A 21,464-nucleotide genomic window follows, 5' to 3' on the forward strand; every position below is an offset into this window, starting at 1 on the left:
CGTAGTTGCTTGAATTCTCTGATAAGGCTTACAACAAAAGTCTGTCTAGTCAAGGCTATGGTTTTTCAGTGGTCATGTATGGATGTGAGAGTTGGACTATAAAGAAAGCTGAGCACCAAAGAATTGATGCTTTTGAACTGTGGTGTTGGAGAAGACTCTTGAGAGTCCCTTGGACTGCAAGGAGATCCAACCAGTCCATTCTAAAGGAGATCAGTCCTGGGTGTTCATTGGAAGGACTGATGTTGAAGCTGAAACTCCAATACTTTGGTGACCTGATGTGAAGAACTGACTCATTTGAAAAGACCCTGATGCTGGGAAAGATTGAGGGCAGGAGGAGAAGGGGACGACAGAGGATGAGAAGGTTGGGTGGCATCACCGACTCAATGGACATGGGTTTGGGTGGACTCCAGGAGTTGGTGATGGACAGAGAGGCCTGGTGTGCTGGGGTTCATGGGGTCACAAAGAGTCGGAAATGACTGAGCAACTGAACTGAACTGAACTGAACTAGATAGTTGGGATTGAATGTAGCAGATATAGCAGATGGAGCTATGAATTAGCTTCCCTCTCCTGGCAGAGAAGCAGGCCAGGGCCCTGGGCCTATGCAGTTCATTGTCTGGGGGCCTGACTAAGGCCTGAATATGCACTGAATCCCTTGGTAGGGTGAGGCCACTGATTTTGCCCTAGAGAGGAAATCATGGGTTGTGTTTTCTGTTCAAGTGCCACTGTATGTGGGGCTATTGAATGGGCATGTATCTTTCCTTGTGCTCTGGTTAAGCTCCCTGGAAGGATAGATTGAAGGCTGTATTCAATGATGAGCAAGACTATTAATTAGATTCCCTGCCCAGACAGTAAGAGAAGCTGCTCTAAAACCAGTAAAGCTCTTTGTGATCTTAACTCAATCTGATCCACACCCAAGTTCCTTGGCTGAACAGCGCCACTGGCTTTGCTCTCCAGTTCTGTTTGCTTTTTGCTCAGCTTGAGTGTGGCTGTGCTGTACAGCTTTCAGGTAATTTTGCTAACCTTTCTGATCAGTTGGAGTCAGAGGACACTATTCACAGTGGGTGAAGCTATTTTCAGCCCCTATGCCTGGGAGGGAAGGGATTGGGCCTCTCCAGGCTATTTTCAATTTTTCAAAGATGTTTTCAGGTTAGAGAGAGGCCAGGAGCTACCCTCAGCCTTGGCTATGAATTAATCTTTTTGTCTGTGCCTGCATGGGAAGATCCATGACTGGTATTGGCTTTGCTCTGGGGGTGATCTGCTCTGCTTATCCACCTGCCTCTTGGCTTGAGCACCACCGTACCACACAGCTTTCAGGAGTTGTCCCTAGCTCTTCTGGTCAGATGAGGCTGCCAGGGGCCTCTGACTCATCATCTTGCCTGAGTATGGGCAAATGGGCTCTACAACTGATAAAACTCCTTTGAGGATCTGAATCAGTCAGATCTGAACCCCCCTAACCAATTATCTGGTCAGAGCGTACCCCTGATTTGGTTCTGCTGACAAGTGAAGCTGCTGGTTGGGGTTGCTCCTCAGGCATTAAAGGACTATCTGCCAAGATCTGTGTGTTGGTGTTACAAGCCCTCCCTGCTTCTCTATCATAGATTCTCAGCGACTGGATCCCATAGATTCCTCTCAATTCCCATGGTAAGAAATCAAAGTAGGGGCTCCCACAAAGCAACTTCACAATGTTGAAGGTGACTGATTGTCCCCGCTGGGTTCTCTTTTCCCACTGGAGCAACAAGGGGTCAGAGACCTCTCTGCATAGCGTTGTACTGTCTTAGTGAAACCAATAGGTGTCGTTTCCAGGGCTCCAAAGAGTTCTGGAACCACAGTACTTCATGTCTCAATGCAAAGAGTCCAGCAAAAGCAAAGTGGTAGGTGAGAAGAGATTTACTAGAATAGGATGCTTTTGAGACTTACAAGTTGGTGAGCAAGAAATGCTGCACCCTGAGAACTTAGTGGGCTATAGTTATAACCAAAGGAAAAGTGGGGAGTGGGAGAAGACCTTCTCTGTCTTTCTTGAGTAGACACCTTGTTTCCATCATTAGTTCTTCCCTCACACAGGACAGTGGACTTTACTTGTCCCTTCCTGTATGGTTAGGGCGGGACTGTCATAGCACTTTCGAAAAATATTTTCAAGTCTCAGTACAATGAGGGTCTTTCATTTTGAAAAGTCACCTTCCCATAAATAATTGTTTGTTGTGTTCACAGAGCCTGTTTGGGAGGGTCATTAACTTATTGAGCTTATTGGGAAGGATGCGGGTCTCATGCCACCATTGCTTTATTGTTTGGGGGCATGTCTCGTGTTTCTGTTGTATGGTTTTGTTGCTAAGCAAACCTGCTTGGTTTTTGGTTTAGCAAACCTGCTTTCTTTAGTAATGCTTAATTTACAGGAGCTTTCCATCTTTTTCTATCTATATTCCCCTAGTGGGATTAAGTATTTAATCACCTATTTTGTCCCTTCGTTCTGTCCCTATCACTAGAGGAGGGTCAATGAGATCAACGTGCAGCTGCTTCTCTCACCTTCTGATGCAGTCTGCCTTGATCTCTGAGGTTCAGGGGGTATTTCAGCCTCACCCCCATGCTCTAGGATTCTCTTAGTGGTGTTTTGTTTTTGAATAGACATTAATTGTTCTTCTCAGGAGGTGGATTGAATTCAGGAACTACCTGTGTTTCCATCTTAGTGATGTCACTTAGTGATGTCACTTACATTTTAAAAGTTTCTAACACAAGGGCAGTGTGAATGCTCAGGAGATGGTGGTTGCCAATTTTTGGGTATTTCTTTCTTCTATGCTTATCCTCCTGTGACATCAGAGATCAGATCAGATCAGATCAGATCAGTTGCTCAGTGGTGTCCGACTCTTTGCGACCCCATGAATCGCAGCACGCCAACACATCATTAATTCAAATAAGACCCCAGAAATCAAAGCTACCACAGAATAAATCTGTAACAGCCTCCATAGATTCAGGATTTAGGAGTTGGAATTAAGAGTACCTTGGTGATTAAAGGTAAGACAATCAAGTATAAAGTCAAATAAGCATTTTATAGCCTGGGTCTTTCCAGGATAAAATTCAAATTTGAAGTCATGGGTACACAGGACTCTTTCCCACTTAATCCTTGCCACCTGACCCAAACTTATCATTTCACATTTGCATGGAGCTCTGTTCTTCAACTATATGGTCCATGTGTGACTTTCACAGTGGACAGGTTCTTCTTCCTTATAACCTTTCTTTACCAACTACTCATTCAGTCTCCACTTATAATTCCAACTGACTCTTTGGAATTCATTTCAGGTTTCTTCTTTCCCTGGGGATACTCTATGTGGATTAGGTGCCTAATTCTCTGAGTTTTCATAGTAACAGCTATGTCATATGAATAAAAATTGCTCTTATCATAGCATCTTTATAGTAACAGCTATGTCATATGAATAAAAATTGCTTTTATCATAGCATCTTTATAGCATCTTTATGCTGAAAGTGAAAAGTGAAAGTGAAGTCACTCAGTCCTGTCCTACTCTTTGTGACCCCATGGACTGTAGCCCACCAGGCTCCTCCATCCATGGAATTTTCTAAGCAAGAGTATTGGAGTGGGTTGCCATTTATTATTCCTTGTCTTGTTTTTCTTATCCTCTATACTTTCTAAAAGTTCTAAGTTGAAGGGAAGAGAAAAAAAAATGAAACAAATATACTATTATGTAGAAAGGACAATGGTATACATAGGAGTGTAGAAGTACCATGCTGATTTGGAGGTCTGTCAAGTAGACTTAGACAAAGATGACTAGTGGGGCAATTTATCTAAGTAAGATTGCATGAGCAAAGAAACATGAAGTGAGGAGAAAATGAGAGGCAAAATTGACAGAAGGTGACACCAGAGAACTGGGCAATAGACAAATCACAGAAAGGCTGGTACTCCATGTTAAGTAATTCCAAATACTTGAAACGCTCAAATGTGGGGACTATGGTGACATAATCGGATTTGACTTTAATATCACTCTATCAGCTAGTAGGAGAAGAAGCCTGGAGTGAGAGAGGGATCAGTGGGGAGGTTATTTCCATAGCACAGTGAGAAATGAGGCCTTATATTCAGTTCAGTTCATTTCAGTCGCTCAGTCTTGTCTGACTCTTTGTGACCCCATGGACTGCAGCACACCAAGCTTCCCTATCATCACCAACTCTGGGAGTTTTCTCAAACTCTTGTCCATCAAGTCGGTGGTATCATCTAACTATCTCATCCTCTGTCGTCCCCTTCTCCTTCTGCCCTCAATCTTTCCCAGCATCAAGGTCTTTTCAAATGAGTTAATTCTTCGCATCCGGTGGCCAAAGTATTGGAGTTTCAGCTTCAACATCAGTCATTCCAATAAATAGTCAGAACTGATTTCCTTTAGGATGGACTGGTTGGATCTCCTTGCAGTCCAATGGACTCTCAAGAGTCTTCTACAACAACACAGTTCAAAAGCATCAATTCTTTGGTGCTCAGCTTTCTTTATAGTCCAACTCTCACTTCGATACATGACTATTGGAAAAACTGTAGCTTTGACTAGATGGACCTTTGTTGGCAAAGTGATGTCTCTGCTTTTTAATATGCTGTCATGGTTGGTCATAACTTTTCTTCCAAGGAGTAAGTGTCTTTTAATTTGATGGCTGCAGTCACCATCTGCAGTGATTTTGGAGTCTGCCAATTTGGAGTCTGGCAAAGTAAAGTCTGCCACTGTTTCCACTGTTTCCCCATCTATTTATCATAAACTATGGGACTAGATGCCATGATCTTAGTTTTCTGAATGTGGAGTTTTAAGCTAACTTTTTCACTCTCCTCTTTCACTTTCATCAAGAGGCTCTTTAGTTCTTCTTCACTTTCTGCCATAAGTATGGTATATCTCCATATCTGAGGTTATTGATATTTCTCCCAGCAGTCTTGATTCCAGCTCGTGCTTCATCCAGCCCAGCATTTCTCATGATGTACTCTGCATATAAGTAAAATAAGCAGGGTAACAATATATAGCCTTGAGGTACTCCTTTCCTGATTTGGAACCAGTCTGTTTGTTGTTCCACATATGGTTCTAACTGTTGCTTTTTGACCTGCATACAGATTTCTCAGGAGGCCTTATATTAGAACATGTTAGAACTGTGTATCTATGAGACCATCAAGCAGAAATGATAGTGAGTGCTAGATATACAAGTTTGCCTTGAGGAGGAATAATCAAGAGGGAGAAAGAGATTTAAGAGTCTTCAGCCTCTAGCTAGTACTTGAAAATTTGGATGAGAAAGAAAGCTCCTGGAGAACATGAATACAATAAGAGTAGTAAACCAAGGTTGGGAATGAGGGAATCACCAACATTTAAGGAGTGGTGAGAGGAAAAGGTCTGTAAAGATAAACTAGAAGGATAGCTAGTGCAGTGCCACTGAAGGAGCTGATTTAAAGAAGGAGGAAATGACCCCCACACTCAAATGTGGTAGAAAAAATAGGACTGATAAATGTCTACTGAATTGATCAGCCAAGTAGTCAAAGAAAATAGCAACAAAAGACATTTCAGTAAGATGGTGGGCAAGAGCCATTCTACTTTGAATTCAGAGTTAACCGAAGTGGAAAGATTGAACTCCTGGGATATTCATGATGATTGGGCAAAAAGTTAATAGGGTAAAGGCATAGAGAGTCATAAAATAAAAAATTTCAGCTGATCAGTCATAGAGAGTCTAGACTGGACTAACTGGAATACTGCATTTGATGAGTAAGATAATGGAATTTAAGATTTCAGAAGTGATGTGATATAGAGCATGACAGGAACCAGATATGGCCTATAGAGTAGGTGAAGAGAAAGTTTAATTCAGGTTTATGATTGAAGAGGGGTGAACTAAAGTATTCAACTACAATTACTGATTTTTTTCATAGATTTCTGACAGATGTTGCTATAGATTTTTTATTTTAGGTACATATGTATTCATGGTCACTTGGTATTATTTTTCCTTCAATGTATCTTGAATTTCATATAGTCTAATATTAACATTCCTACTGTTGCTTCCCTTTGGTCATCGTTGTAGTACACCTTTGCACTTTAATTTCAGCTTTACCCATTGTTTTATTTTAAATGTGTCCCTTATAGACAAAACATTAAAATACCTTTGAAAAAATCCAGTTTGAATAATAATTTCTCCAGCAGTATGTTAACTTCTTTGTTGTTTTTGTTGTTCAGTCCTTAAGTGGTCTCCAACTCTTTTTGACCCCATGAACTGCAGCATGCCAGGCTCCTCTGTCCTCCACCATCTCCCGGAGTTCACTCAAATCCATGTCCATTGAATCAGTGATGCTATCTAACTGTCTCATCCTCTGCTGCTCCCTTTTCCTTTTGCCTTCAGTCTTTCTCATCATCAGGGTCTTTCCCAATGACTGGCTCTTCACATCAGATGACCAAAGTATTGGATCTTCAGCTCAGCATCAGTCCTTCCAATGAATGTTCAGGGTTGATTACCTTTAATTTTGACTGGTTTGATCTCTTTGCCGTCCAAGGGACTCTTGAGTCTTCTCCAGCACTTACAATTTGAAAGCATCAATTCTTCAGTGTTTTGCCTTCTTTATCGTCTAACTCTTACATTTGTACATGACTACTAGAAAAACCATAGCTTTGACTATCACTTTATCAGCAATGTGATGTCTTTGCTTTTTAATATGCTGTCTAGGTTTGTCATAGCTTTCCTTCCAAGGAACAAGTGTCTTTTAATTTCATAGTTGCAGTCACCATCCGCAGTGGTTTTGGAACCCCGCCCCCCAAAATAGAATCTGTCACTGTTTCCACTTTTCCCCCATCAATTTGCCATGAAGTGATGAGTCCTGATGCAATGATCTTAGCTTTTTTGAATGTTGAGTTGTAAGCCAGCTTTTTCAGTCTCCTCTTTCACCCTCATCAAGAGGCTCTTTAGTTCCTCTTCACTTCTTGCCATTAAGTGGTATAATCTACATATCTGAGATTGTTGATAATTCTCCCAGCAATCTTGATTCCAGCTTATGATTCATCCAGTCTGGCATTTTTCATATAAGTTAAATAAGCAGAGTGACAATATAAAGCCTTGTTGTACTCCTTTTTCAGTTTTGAACCAGTCTTCCATGTCTGGTTCTAACTGCTGCTTCTTGACCCATTTATAGATGTCTCAGTTTCTCAGGAGACAGGTAAGGTGGTCTGGTACTTCTATCTCTTTAAGAATTTCCCACAATTTGTTATGATCCACACAGTCAAAAGCTTTAGTGTAGTCAATAAAGGAAAAGCAGATGTTTCTCAGAAATTCCCTTGCTTTCTCCGTGATCCAATGAATGGTGGCCATTTGATCTCTGGCTCCTCTGCCTCTTCAAAACCCAACTTGTACATCTGGAAGTTATTGGTTCATGTACTGCTGAAGCCTAGCTTGAAGAATTTTGAGCATAACTTTGCTAGCATGTGAAATGAGTGCAATTGTATGGTAGTTTGAGCATTTTTTAACATTGGCCTTCTTTGTAACTGGAATGAAAACTGACATTTTCCAGTCTTATGACCATTGCTGAGTTTTCCAAATTTGCTGACACATTGAGTGCAGCACTTTAACAGCATCATCTTTTAAGATTTGAAATAGTTCAACTAGCATTCTGTCACCTCCACTAGCTTTGTTCATAATAATGCTTCCTAAGGCCCACTTGACTTACACTCCAGGATGTGTGGCTCTAGGTGAATGACGACAGCATCATGGTTATCTGGGTAATTAAGGCTTTTTTGTGTGTAGTTCTTGTGTGTATTCTTGCCACCTCTTCTTAATATCTTCAGCTTCTGTTAGGTCCTTACCGTTTGTGTTCTTTATTGAATGAAATGTTTATCCTTGAAATATCCTTGAAAGAAATGTTTCCTTGATATCTCCACGTTTCTTGAAGAATTTCTAGTCTTTCCCCTTCTATTGTTTTCCTCTATTTCTTTGCATTGTTCATTAAGAAAGCCTTATCGCTCCTTGTTATTTTCTGGAATTAATTCACTTGAGCATATCTTTCCCTTTCTCCCTTGCTTTTCAATTCTTTTCTTTCCTCAGTTATTTGTAATCTTCCTAAGACAACCATTTTCCTTCTTGCATTTCTTTTTCTTTTGGTTACTTTTGGTCTCTGCTTTTGTACAATGTTACAAGCTTCCATCCATAGTTCTTCAGGCACTCTTTCTACCATATCTAATCCCTTGAATCTGTTTGTCACCTCCATTGTATAATCATAAAGGAAATGATTTAGGTCATACCTGAATGGCCTAGTGGTTTCCCCTACTTTCTTCAATTTAAGACTGAAGTTTGCATTAAGAAGTTCATTATCTGAACCACAGTCAGCTCTATGTCTTTCTTTTGCTGACTTTCTTATAGATCTTCTGCATGTTTGGCTGCAAATTTCATAATCAATCTAATTTTGGTATTGACTATCTGTGATGTTGGAAAAGGGTGTTTGCTATGACAAGCATGTTCTCTTGACAAAACTCTGTTATCTTTTGCCCTGCTGCATTTTGTACTCCAAGTCCAAATTTGCCTGTTATTCCTGGTATCTCTCAACTTCCAACTGTTGCATTCCAATCCCCTATGATTAAAATGACATCTTTTTTTGGTCTTAGTTCTAGAAGATGTTGTCGGGCTTTATAGAACCGGTCAACTTCAGCTTCTTTGGCATCAATGATTGAGGCATAGACTTGGATTACTGTGATACTGAATGGTTTGCCTTGGAAAGAAACCAAGATCACTCTGTTGTTTTTGAGGTTGCCCAAAGTACGACATTTTGGGCTTTTTTGTTGCCTATGAGGACTACTCCATTTCTTCTAAGGGATTCTTGCCCGTGATAGTAGATGTAACGGTCATCTGAATCAAATTTGCCCATTCCCATCCATTTTAGTTCACCAGTTCCTGGATGTTGATGTTCACTCTTGCCATCTTCTACTTAACCATGTCCAATTTACCTTGATTCATGGACCTAGCATGCCAAGTTCTTGGGCAATATTTTTCTTTACTGCATCAGACTTTACTTTCATCAACAGACACATCCACAACTAAGCATTGTTTCTGCTTAATAGAGGTCTTATTGTCCTCTGCTCTTCCCCAGTACTTTACTGGACACATTCCTACCTGGGGGACTCATCTTCTGGTGTCATATCTTTTTGCCTTTTCATGTTGTCATTTACATTCTTATAGTTATTTTACCATTAGTATTTAATTGTTATCTTTTTCACATTTTTATTTACTATGCTTTCTGTTTCCTTATTTGCAATCTTTTTTTCTATCCTCCATTGGCTAAGGTTTTCTTTTTTTGTTACTCCTAACTTAAGACACATAGTTATATTTTTTTCTTTATCTGTATCACTGTTTAGCAATATCTGTGTTATATCTATAGGTAAACAGCTCCCTGAGTTTGATCTTATCTCCTTCTTCTCACCTATCTTTCTGAATTGATATTTTTAGAATAAATTTATATATTCAAATATTAATATGTATACACATACACACATTTTTCCTATTTAGATCAAAAATGTTTTACTGTTACTTGGGCTTCCCAGGTGGCTCAGTCATAAAGGATCTGTCTGCCAATGCAGGAGACACAAGAGATGTGGGATCCTGGCTTGGGAAAATCCCTGGAGGAGGAAATGGCCACCCACTCCAATATTCTTGTCTGGATAATCCCATGGACAGGAGCCGGGTGGACTACAGTCCATGGGGTAACAAAGAGTTGGACATGATGAGCACTCATTCTTATATTTTGTAGTCATTTCATAGTTTATTATATGACTAGTGTATTTTCTAAAAGTGTTTTCCAAAGGTTTTTTTGCTCTAAAAGCTCTGAGTTTTCATGTCTAAGAAAAATTTTATCTTATGCACATATTTGAAGAATATTTTATTGGTTATAAATGTCTAGGTTCAAAAGTCTTTATCTTTAACACTTCAAATGTTATCCTGCTGTCTTCTTGCTCCCAGAATTGTTGAAAAGCTTAATTCTTGGTCTTTTGTAGACCTTTACTTTTAATCTTTCAAATCTTATAAATCTCTTCCTTTGTCCTTGAGTCTCATTTTTCCATGCCTATTATCACCATTTTTACTTTAGTCAAAATATTTTGTGGTTCCTTTGTATTTTATCATCTTCATTTATTACTTTTATGATGCTTATTTTGCTGATTTCTTATATCTAATCTGTTAACTCTGTTTCATCTGGTAAAAAAAAATGTTATGTTTGTTGCCTTTCTTAAAATAACATTTGGATTCCAAGGTGACTAGTTATGAAGATTCCTGGAAGCTGTGAAACAATGCTTTGGATTAGACTTTAAAGTCAATTTAGGATAATAGAAGAGCCAGCATCTCCAATAAGCCAGCATCTCCAATAAGCCAGCATCATTAGGTGAAATAATAGTCATGTTGGTGGATGACAGAAATGAGGAATAGAGGTGTTATTAAAGGCAAAAGCAGAGTCTCCAAGAAAGATGAAATTTGACATGTACAAAAGCAGGGTTTCTATCTAGAATAGAATAAATGATCATGTTTATAGACAAGAGGGAAAAATTATAGATGTAAGCATGCATGTGTGCTAAGTGACTTCAGTTGTATCCAACTCTTTGTGACCCTATGGACTGTAGCCCACCAGGCTCCTCTTTCCATGGGATTCTCCAGGCAGGAATTGCCATGGAAGCAAGGTTGCCATGCCCTCCTCCAGGGGACCTTCCTGATCCAGGGATTGAACCCACATCTCTTATGTCTCCTGCATTGATAGCAGGGTTCTTTTTTTTTTAACCATGAGAGCCACCTGGGAAACCCCCACTAATGTAAGAGACTGGATCATTTATATTGTAATCTTACAGAAAGAAAGGGATAAATTATTTGAGAAATTTTTAGGGAAACTATAAGTACTCCAAAGTTAAACCATATACCATGAATTGTGTTTAGCATCCTTCTTTCCTCAGGTCTTTTCCACATCTATTCAATACAAATTTGTTGTCTATTCAATGGTGGAATATTAATAAGAAAAATATCATAAAACTGAAACCTGAGGTAGGTAACAATCAATAATATACTTGAAAACTTTCAGAGAGTAGACAGACCAAAGGAAACAAAGTATGCATATTTATTTTCCTAGATGCTTTAAAGATCACTCAGTGCACACGAACATCTAAAGTTCCAAATAGGGCCTAGAGCTGCACTCTGGTATGGTACCCAACGACACATGTTTTTGTTTGTTTGTTTGTTTTTAAAGTTAATCCAAATTCAACGTAATCTTTAAAAATTGAATAAAATTAAAACTTCAGTTCCTTAGTAACATTGGCCACATTTCGAGTGCTCATAGCCATATGTATTTGCTATTGTATCGGACAGTGCAGATATAGGACATTCCCACTGTTGCGGAAATTTATGCTGGACTCTACTGGTCCATAGGATTCTACAATGTAAATTCCTTACCTACGTTTCATCTTTATCTCAACTCTTTCTTCCTCTTGCTCACTCTTTTCTATTCCCCTTGGCCCCTCACTCTTCCTCAAAGACATGAGCTTGGTTCTACCTTTAGGTCTTCTTTTATGCTTTCTTTCAAAGCACAACCATTTCCTCATGTTATTCTTGTCTTTGTTCAAATATCAGTAAATCCTTGGCTCATTCATATAATAACATTCACTCTTATCAAGCTCTATTCCTAACCTGCTTTAATATCTTCATACCACTGTTTGTTATTAAGCTGTTTCTTGTCTGTTTCTTCAGTAGTTTGAGCTCTATGAAGGCAGATACTTTGTGCTCTTTGCTTTTATAGCATGTACTAAACCAAGGTCTTGAAGTAAATATTGTTTAATAAATATTTATTAAATAAATATATAAATAATAGTCCAATTTTTTGGCATATCACCTTTGGGAGTATCTTAGTTTGTGATGTTTGTGAACATTTGATTCTCTAAGGTCCTCAGAAATCTTGCTTAGAGGATAACATTAACAAAATCATAAAATATTTTTTATATCTCCCAGAGTTGTTTATTCCTAGTTGTTTCTGCACATGTCATGGGAAATTTAGAGTATTACAGTTACATAAATTCCACATTCTTACTATCTCTGCACCTACATTATATTTTAAAATTTCACTAAAGATAATAAATATAATGGCCAAGAGGAGAACTAGAGCTGTAGGGGGATAGAGACAGTGAGAGAGAAAGTGATGGTATTTTTAAAAATATAAGCTTTAATATTCCCTCCAGCTGAAGTACAGAAGAAAAGGAAGGTTGTTTTAGAAAGGAATTGAGAAAGGAAGTGAAAAACTGATTTAAGTTAGGACTGTAGAATCAGATTTCTAGATTTCAATTCTGCCTTTGTCACTCTTTAGCTATATAATCTGAAACAGGTTACTGAATTTCTTTCCTCATGTATACAGTGAAGACAATGATGTTGTCATTGTGAAGATAAATGAGCTGATGTGTGCAAAGCATTTAGAACAGCTCCTGCTGCATCATATGTGTTAGTTACTATTTATGGTGTCTACAATTAGTATTGTTGTTGATAGTATTATAGTTATTATTATTAGTGATCATTGAAGAAAGTTGGATAATACATTTCCATGTAGTTTCTATTCATGTGGACTAATTGGATGAAGTTTGAATATCCACCTATAAGATGCTATCAAAATATTTTAAAAGAAAAATAAAATTTGTAGGCAGTCATCTGTCTGCAAATGAAGTATATAAGCTCTGGCTCAAGGTATTCATGATAACTACTCTGTTTATGCAGATACTGGAGTAGCCAAGGGTGATTTGTTTAGCCATCACCAGCCGGTAGGCAGAAGCGAATGTAAGGAAAAGCAACACAGATCACAGTGTTAGGATTACTTCAAATTCTAAAATATTCTGCATTTTGATACACATATAACCTTAATTGAAATATTCTAAAATTTACTTTTAAAGATTGCTAAAATCTTTCTCTCTGAATTCAGACTGAAGAGCAACTTTTATCATTATGCACAATATTCTAAATGCATTATATTTTGCTAGATGGAGGACATTATTGAGGATATAATCGGTGTGGACCCAAGTTTTAAAGAGGAAGGAACAGATTCTCCTCTGCTAATGCAAAGAACAGTAAGTGTTTCCAGACCTGAGGAGGTCAGTGAGATTAAAATCAATAATAGCACCTGATGACAAAAAAAGAAATTTCATTTGACTAGTAAATGGTGTTTTCTTCTGCCCTTTTGAAGCTGGTACAGAATAGATAAACATTTAAAAACTATTTATTGGTGCAGGAAAAAATGCATAATTTTATAGGGCTTATACTATTCTATCTATCTACGTACCTACTTATCTACCTAATCTCTATAAACATCCATCTAATTACATATCTTATCTGCTATAGCATTTTCTGTGAAATCTTCAGATTTCCCATTTGAAGCACAACATATCATAATACTCTCATGAGTTCATGGCTAAATTTTAACTATTTTAGCATTACTAACAGCTACCAGATTCAGAGGCTCTATACCTTATAGAAAAAGGAAAAAATTATAACACAATATAACTTTACTTTTGAGCCAAAAATCAAAGGTTAAAGATGAAGTGAAGAAAGACAGAAGAGGCCTCACACTACTCTAAGGCATTTAGACAGACTTCTGTGTTGAAATCACAAATTCCTGGAATAATAAGCAGGGAAGAGATAAGATAATATCTCTTTGATTGCTATTGCCTTCTCATTGTTCATTTATTAATCTCTAGAATCTGTAAAGCGTGTACAAGCCCTTTCTACACATTTTGAAGGGGCTGTTGTTGGTTTGTTTATGGTTTTAGAGCTTTTAGAAAATGAGAAAAATTATGAAAGATTTTGATTGTTACTTTAAACATTTCATCTAAAGAAAGTGAATTCTGACTATCGTGTAGTGTAGATACTGTTCATCAGTAAATCAGTGGGCTGAGTTGTGTTAATGTTAATAACGGACATTTTAAACCTAAAACTTTAAGAAAAGTTTGGAGAAAGCATCTCTTTTCTATTTATTAATTCCCAAATAGACTACAAAAAAGGAGAATTATATCTTTCCTCCTTTTCTCTGGTACAAAGGACTTCCACTTTATAACAAGTCACTAACACCAGTATTATCAGACAAAGATCACATGAGGTTAAAAATCTAGCTTTTTAATTGAAAGTTTATTTTTTTGTGAGTTTTTTGTTTGTTGTTTGAATGATGTGACAATTCTTTTTACCTCGTCTGTTTTCAGATTTCAAGAAGTATATTTACAACAAATTTGACTAATTCTCTACATAAATATGTTATTTATACTAATTTTCTCTGTCTAATCCCACAGCATAAGGTTACTATTTTCTTAATCATTATTCAACTTTTGGGTTTGAGGAAATGATACTAATTTCTTTTTTTTTCTTTTTTTCACATTTCTGTTTTGTCATTTTATTTATTTTTTTAAATTTTATTTTATTTTTAAACTTTACATAATTGTATTAGTTTTGCCAAATATCAAAATGAATCCGCCACAGGTATACATGTGTTCCCCATCCTAAACCCTCCTCCCTCCTCCCTTGATACTAATTTCTTTCAATCTTCTCTCCCTTGTATGTGGTACTTATTTCATTGAAATTGTATGCTGAAACATTCTCTTTATCAAATTAGCTTACTTGTTTTGTAGTGGTTGCATAGATTGCTTATTCAGTGCAAACTGGTGACAATGATGATTGGGAATTTGTTTTTTGTAAACAGAATGTGGGTTTCCCAGGTGGCATAGTGGTAAAGAATCCACCTACTAATTCAGGAGACATGTGTTTGATCCCTGGGTTGGAAAGACCCCCTGGGGGAGGGCACAAGAACCCACTCCAGTACTCTGGCCTGGAGAATTCCATAGGCAGAAGGAGCCTGGTGGGCTATAGTCCATAACGTTGCAAAGAGTTGGACATGACTGAGGTGACTTAGCACAGCACAGCACAGCGTACAGAATGTACTTCTAAAAAGGTAGACACTACTGGCCCATGTGTATTCATATAAAGAAGTATCTTCTGTTGGCCAACCAACAATTATTGATAAATCAAGAAACAAGATATAAAACCAAGCAGTTCAATTAACCAAAAAATTATTCGATACTTGTTGTATGCAAAGAATCATACATGTGCCATAGGAAACTAAAAGTCAAGTGAGACACTATTTAAGAGACCACATGATGGTGAGTCAGTGAGGTGAGGCACATCCAAGAGACAGTGAGGGAAAGGATATGGATCTCAATATTAACCCAAGTTGTCATCTAGATATTGTATAAGTCACTTAACTTTTGTTTGCTTTCTTCTGTGTTATGAGAATAATTAAAAATATTTATTGCCAATACTGTTTTTATAGTAAATCTTAGTAGATACACACACACACACACACACACACACACATATATATATGTATATTTAATGCTAGTCAGAGAGTCTCCCTGGAGTTTGAGTAAAGCAGAAACCTTGCTAAATTGAGACATTTCTGAAATACTTTAGGAAAAGATGACATTTGAAATACAGTTATGAAGGAAAGTTAAGATTTTAAGAGGTAGACATGAAGGCAGCAAAGTAGCAAGAAGAGGACAGCATAAGAAAAGGCAAGAAGTGAGAAAAAAGAGAATGTATAAGAATAGCTGGTAGAACAGAGATAGGAAATGCTGAAGGATTTTTATAGTTCATGTGGGTAAAAATAAAGACCTGTTAGATTCAGAGGAATGCTTTGAGTAAGCATTTTAGCCAGTGAACTTTTGGTTTTAGATGATAGAGCCTAGCTTATAATGGGGTGTAAGTATGAAAGGAATTTGTTGGCTCATCTCATCCATAAATTCCTAAGTAATATTGCATGTGAACATCCCTCCATAAGTTTGCCTTTGTTCTGTGCTGGCTTTATTCTCAGCTATTGAACAGACAGTCTCACAGCTTATTCCCAGCCATGCACACAGCTTGTCCTTGCTAACCCAGCGGTTTTTTTTAGACATCCACTCTTTGACAAGGAAGAGGAAGTTTCTGATTAATTTAAGCCAACCCTGGTGGCCCCGTTTCCTTAGCCAGAGATTGTTTTAAGAACGAGCTTGTGTTGCAGTTCTGGAGGTTTAGCAGGTTACTGGAGTCTTCTAGGAATTTACTCAGACTTTAAAGGAGACCCACCAAAGAGAAGGTTTTGTCTCTCTATGATGTTGTAAGACAATGCGACTTATGTGGTCATTTGATTGCCCAGAAGATAAATAAACTGAGGAAAAACAAAAGGTACAGAGAGGAAAATCCAAGAGGAATGCAAATAAATCCTGCTTATATGCCCCTGGAGAATTCTTTACCTATGGATTGCACACATCATGTAAGATTTTTTTCCTTTATTTTGTAAGCTAATTGTATCAGGATTTTATGATTGTCGTAACCAAATGTACACTGATAGATACATTCAGTCAGACTTAAAAACTTAAGAGGAGAGCTCCTTTTTTCTTTAGTTCTAGTTAAATCTCTGAGATAATTCTTTTTGGAGCAATTTTTGTCACAGTTCTATCTCTCAGACAATTTTTCTGGGTCTTGGGCCCACCCTAGAGTGACTTAGCAGCAGCCAAAATAGATTATCTAGATTAATACTGAAAACTAGGAGTATAGGAATTGTTACCACAATTCAATAATAATTATTATTATTTTAAAATAATTATTCTTAATGTCTCACCTACTATACCACAGGCACATTGCCAATTATTTTACATATAATCTCTAGTTGTCATAGAGACTGCAAAGTCCAAGGGCCAATCAAGGATTCCCTGGTAGCTCAGATGGTAAAGAATCCGCTTGCAAGGCAGGAGACTGGGGTTCAATCCCTGGATCAGTCAGATCCCCTAGAGAAGGAAATGGCAACTCCCTCCAGTATTCTTGCATGAGAAATTCCAAGGACAGAGGAACCTGGTGGGCTGCAGTCCACGGGGTCTCGAAACCCCGTGGTTTAGTCTTAGTGACTAAACAACAACTGGGGCACTCTATTGACTGTGCTATTAGTCACTTTGGAGTTCTTTTCTGTGACTTAAACAGAAAATCTTGAGTGTCACTTAGCCAAGATTTATCCCAGGACCACTGCATAGAGTAAGAGTAACTAAAATGAGTTAACATGAGTTAACTCATATTCTAATTTCTGTTGGTGGAAAGCTTGGAAGCTGCTCTGGGCTAGCTTGGGCCACTTGTGGGGTCCTTCAGATTCCCCCAGATTGAAGGGAATAGTTCAGGGTTTTCATAGTTCAACTTAGTGCAAGTATTTCTGACACAGAAATGAATAGTGTGCGATTAGTGACTAGACTCAGAATAGTTAAGGAGAAGTTACCTCTTAATTTCTATTTAAACAAGAGATCTAGCTACTTGCCAATTAGTTCTTACTACAACAATTGTGTAAATTGGACTGAAAAGACCCAAAGTGCAAGAAACATTCAGCCAAATCAGCTGTGCTTTCATCAACAACAAACCTCTCAGTTTCTCAGTCTTCTTGGGGTCAATGGTATTTCTCTCCTCACTATCCAGCCATCCTTCACATGATGATGTCCCAGATCTCATTATGTATATTTCTATTCTATAGCATTTTTCTTTCATATTTTTTAACCATTATGTTCCTTTTTTTTTTTCAGTGCACCTAGTCTAATTTCTTACTTCAACAATTGCTCAAGCTTGTGGAGACTCCAAGTTAATTGACTCTATCACTCTTTTCAATAGCTATTATTTCCCACTCATGACATTTTGAAAATTTCTTCCTTAACCTATTCTTGGTTAAGCACTATAACCATTTCTTTTGCAAACACTCTTAACATATCCCCATTTTTCTTCATTTTCTTTTCCTGACAAAAGCCCAACCCTGACTAAACTTATTTTTCATCTTATTCCACATCTTTACCTGAGCAGCTGAATGGATAAAATTTCACTACATTGCTCATAGTACTCACCTCCAATACATCACCAAAATTTCACAGGGGCTTTCATTACTACCAGACAATACTACAGCTATTCCTTGGTTAAAATTCTCATTAAATGAGACAACATTAATCTACTTTCTCTTCTCAAATCTCCACCATTCTCCATGTTCTAGCTGATTTCTCTATCACAACATATTTCAGAGAGAAAATATATGCAATCAGATCAGGACTCACTTGTTAGCTTTGTATCACAAATTCTACAAAACCACCAGTATCTGTTTTGATTTTCTCTGCCATCACTTCTATTTGAATCGAATTGGCCCAGCTCATAATCTAAAACTAGTCCAACTACTTGTGTCCTAAGATCCCACTAATTCTTACCTTTGCAAATACTTCCCTCTTTGAATAGCAGCTCCTCCTATATCATTAGTCTATTATGATGTATTGGATTACAAATATCAGCATTACACTTGCCTTTATTAAGATTCCTCAAAAATAAACCAAATCAAAGGATTGCCTTTGGATACAGTTCCTCTCTGGCTACCATACCATTTCATGACTCTGCTACCTCCCTCCCAAATGTCTCTGCTTCCATTTTCACCCTGGTTCCATTTCCTCACCTCCCCTTCTCTACTGTCCAGTACAGCTATGTCCCTTATGATTCCAAAAGAGCTCTTAAAACCAACCAATACTGAAGCCAATAGTAAATTCTCCACCCTCACCACACTTGATTTCTTTGTGGCCTTTGCCATGGTTGACCACTCTCTCCTTCTTGAAGTATTAATTGGGATTCTGTGGCACCGTATTTTTTGCCTTTTCATCCACCTTTCTGGTTCTTTCTCTTCTAATAGACTTCTAGATGCTAAAGTGCTCTTAGGCTCAGAATTTAATTTTCTTTTCTCATGTACCTGTATGTTCCGTCAGTAATCTCAACATTTCTCTGGCCTAGCTCTCTCCCCTAATGCTAGATTCACATGTCTTACTACTACTCTAACATCTTTTGTTTTTCCAACAGAGATCTCAGACTTAATATTACTGAAAAGAAGTTTTTGTTCCCCTCCCTACCTATCTAGAACTACCCTCCCTCAAAAAAGTCATTCTTCTTCATTCTCTTACTCCAACATCCCCACATTTATCAGTATGCTGTTCTAATCAGGATCCAAGATTTCCTGATTTCCACAACTTAGCAGCTGCTCTACTGAAACCCTTTTCCAGGCCATCATCGTCTCTTACTTGAATGTCAGAAACTGACTCCAGCCTAATTTCTCTGCTACTTCTGTCCCCTGTACAGCTGTGGATCACACAGCAGCCAGAATGATCTTCACACAGCAAAAATCAGATCCTGTTTCTCCTTGCCTAACATTCTGCTAACTTCCTGAAATCCTCAGAGTATAACCAAGACACTTCATAGTCAGCACTTCCCTTTAACTTTAGGCTCTGGTCTTGATAGCCTTCTTCCTGCTCACTGAATGTGACATGCATGTTATCATTTTAAGACTACTGAACTTCCTTTTTTAGGCTTGGAATAGTTTTGTCCCAGATCTTTGCATGACTGTCTTTTTATGCTTCAGATCTTTAGTCAATATCAACTTGTCAGAGAGGCCTTCCGCAATAACCCTAGCAGAAAGACCCCATCCCACACATCCTACATCTGTATCTTATTTAATTCCCTCTGATGGTTAGGATTAGAGTTGCAAAAATTATTTGGTTTATTGTATTATTTACCCATTTATTGTCTGTTCCCACCCCTAGAATGTGAACTCCTTGAAGTTGGTGATTTTGTCTGCCTTTTCATTGCTGTGTCCCTAAAGCTGAGAGAGTGACCTGTTCATCAGTTTATTCTCAGCACCCAGTACAATGCCTAACAAATGATAGGTGCTCAGCAAATACACATGAAATAAATATTTTAAAATTCACACATAATATTTTTAAAAGTTGTTTCCATTATGCATTACCATTTAGAAATTTTTTAAATGGCCATAAGCAGCAATAAGGATAACAGTAGTGATAGCTACTATGTCTTGGGTACTTGCTGTGGGACAAGAATTGTGTAAAACACTTTTCATGAAAATTTAATTACTACAACAATCATGTGAGATAGAAACTATTACCTATTAGCATTTTACTAATAAGAAAAGAGGCTTAGAGAAGTTCAGTAACTCACTCAAGCTCATACAGTTAGTGAATGTCAGGGTAGGGGTTTGAATCCAATCCTGTATGATACCAGATGCAATAATCTTACCCACTCTGCGGCACTAGCAGCTTCAGAAGGAAGTCATTTCATAGAACTGTAAAAATCTTAGGATCTGAAGGGACCTTAGCCTGATCTGACCCTCTGCCACATTCCAGCCAAAGAATTGTTAGCTTCTGAGTTTAAACCTGTCTCTCTATAACTTCTACCCTTTGGTCTTCATTTCACCTCTTCCTTTCAAAGATGGTTGTGCATAGTAACTTATTTATTTTATCATAGATGGGTATTTTTCAATCATAGCTTTGTAAATGCTGGTGGCACTTGGAAAGCTCAGTAAACTATTATAGTTCAAGACTATTTCAGAGACAGAGATTGAGTAAATATTAACAACCCCCTGTGCTTGGTTGGAACTTGAAAGGACTGCGTAACACCAGCAAGCAAGCTTTTGTCAATCACAGTCTAGACCAGATTAGACTTAAAGTCCAAGGAAGAACCAAAGTTCACCTTAGAAGTTTCTGCACAGCTCTCCCAGTTATTGTTTGCAAGTGTAAGGAAAAGAAAATGATGAAGGAGAAAGAGAAAAACATTGCTATTGTGAAGGTTATAGACACTTCAAAGTTAAAACTGGTGAGCAAGTGCATTTTGGAATTCTTTCAATGTTTGGAGATGAAACCACCTTAAATACTGAATTTAAAGTTTATAAACTAATAGTCAATAAAATAAGGTATGTAGAAGTTGAGCTTTGAAAGTGTAATTTATAATCTGCTGTATTGACAAGCTTGTTTTCTTACAAGATAGTTTTTTAATGCTCTGGCTATAGTAAAAATATTTTTGTAGTCTAGTTAAAAATTGTTTAAAATGCTCTTTTATTTGAACTTGTTTTCAAAAAGTGAGGGTTCCATTAATTATTTGTTGTAGTGTTTACGTTAAATTACTATTCTCATTAATTTAGTACTAAGTAGATTATGTATATATACAAAAAATAGATTTCTTATACATAAGAAATATATGATGCAAAAGCAGTTTCTATGTTACTATTCTCTGTTTTGTATTTTATCTTTTCTATTTGTGTTTTGAGCCAGCTGGTCAAGGAAAGGAATCTCCCACTCCCGCCCAACAGATTATTTTTATTCACTTATAATAGAACAAAAAAATAATAACTCAGTGGGACTTCTCTTTTCAATGTTTATCATTCAAACCTCATAGCCCTGCTTCAACAAAGAAAATAAAGTCAGAGAAAGATCAATTGTGAGTGTCCTAAAACTGGAAAAATCTAGTTTACCATGTTTAAATGAATAAACACACAAAAGGAAATAAAATAATCTTTTAAGTGCCAGTTTTTGTGTGTGCTTACATTGTGTGATATATGCAGTCCTACAGTGCTCACTCTTTATTCCTGAAGTTTATCTTCTTTC

At 37.5% G+C, this 21,464-nt stretch overlaps 1 protein-coding gene across 8 annotated transcripts in view; it reads left to right on the top strand.

Annotated features, from left to right (window-relative positions):
- TFEC (transcription factor EC) overlaps positions 1-21,464 on the top strand; it is a 229,031-nt gene that overhangs the window by 166,258 nt on the left and 41,309 nt on the right. For 5 of the 8 annotated variants that reach the window (XR_011566239.1, XM_070787803.1, XM_070787802.1 and 2 more), the window contains one exon: positions 12,978-13,088. The exons of 1 other annotated variant lie outside the window; for it this stretch is intronic. Coding sequence is in view for 6 of the 7 variants with exons in the window: in XM_070787803.1 (XP_070643904.1) it covers positions 12,978-13,088 (111 nt within the window). In the remaining variant the exon portion in view is untranslated. Of the gene's footprint in view, positions 1-12,977; positions 13,089-18,676; positions 20,677-21,464 lie in introns of those variants that run through there. 2 more of the 8 variants (XM_019958734.2, XM_070787805.1) reach the window with 2 other exon arrangements.

This window comes from Bos indicus, chromosome 4 (genome assembly GCF_029378745.1).
Source record: "Bos indicus isolate NIAB-ARS_2022 breed Sahiwal x Tharparkar chromosome 4, NIAB-ARS_B.indTharparkar_mat_pri_1.0, whole genome shotgun sequence".
NCBI classification, from domain to species: domain Eukaryota; kingdom Metazoa; phylum Chordata; class Mammalia; order Artiodactyla; family Bovidae; genus Bos; species Bos indicus.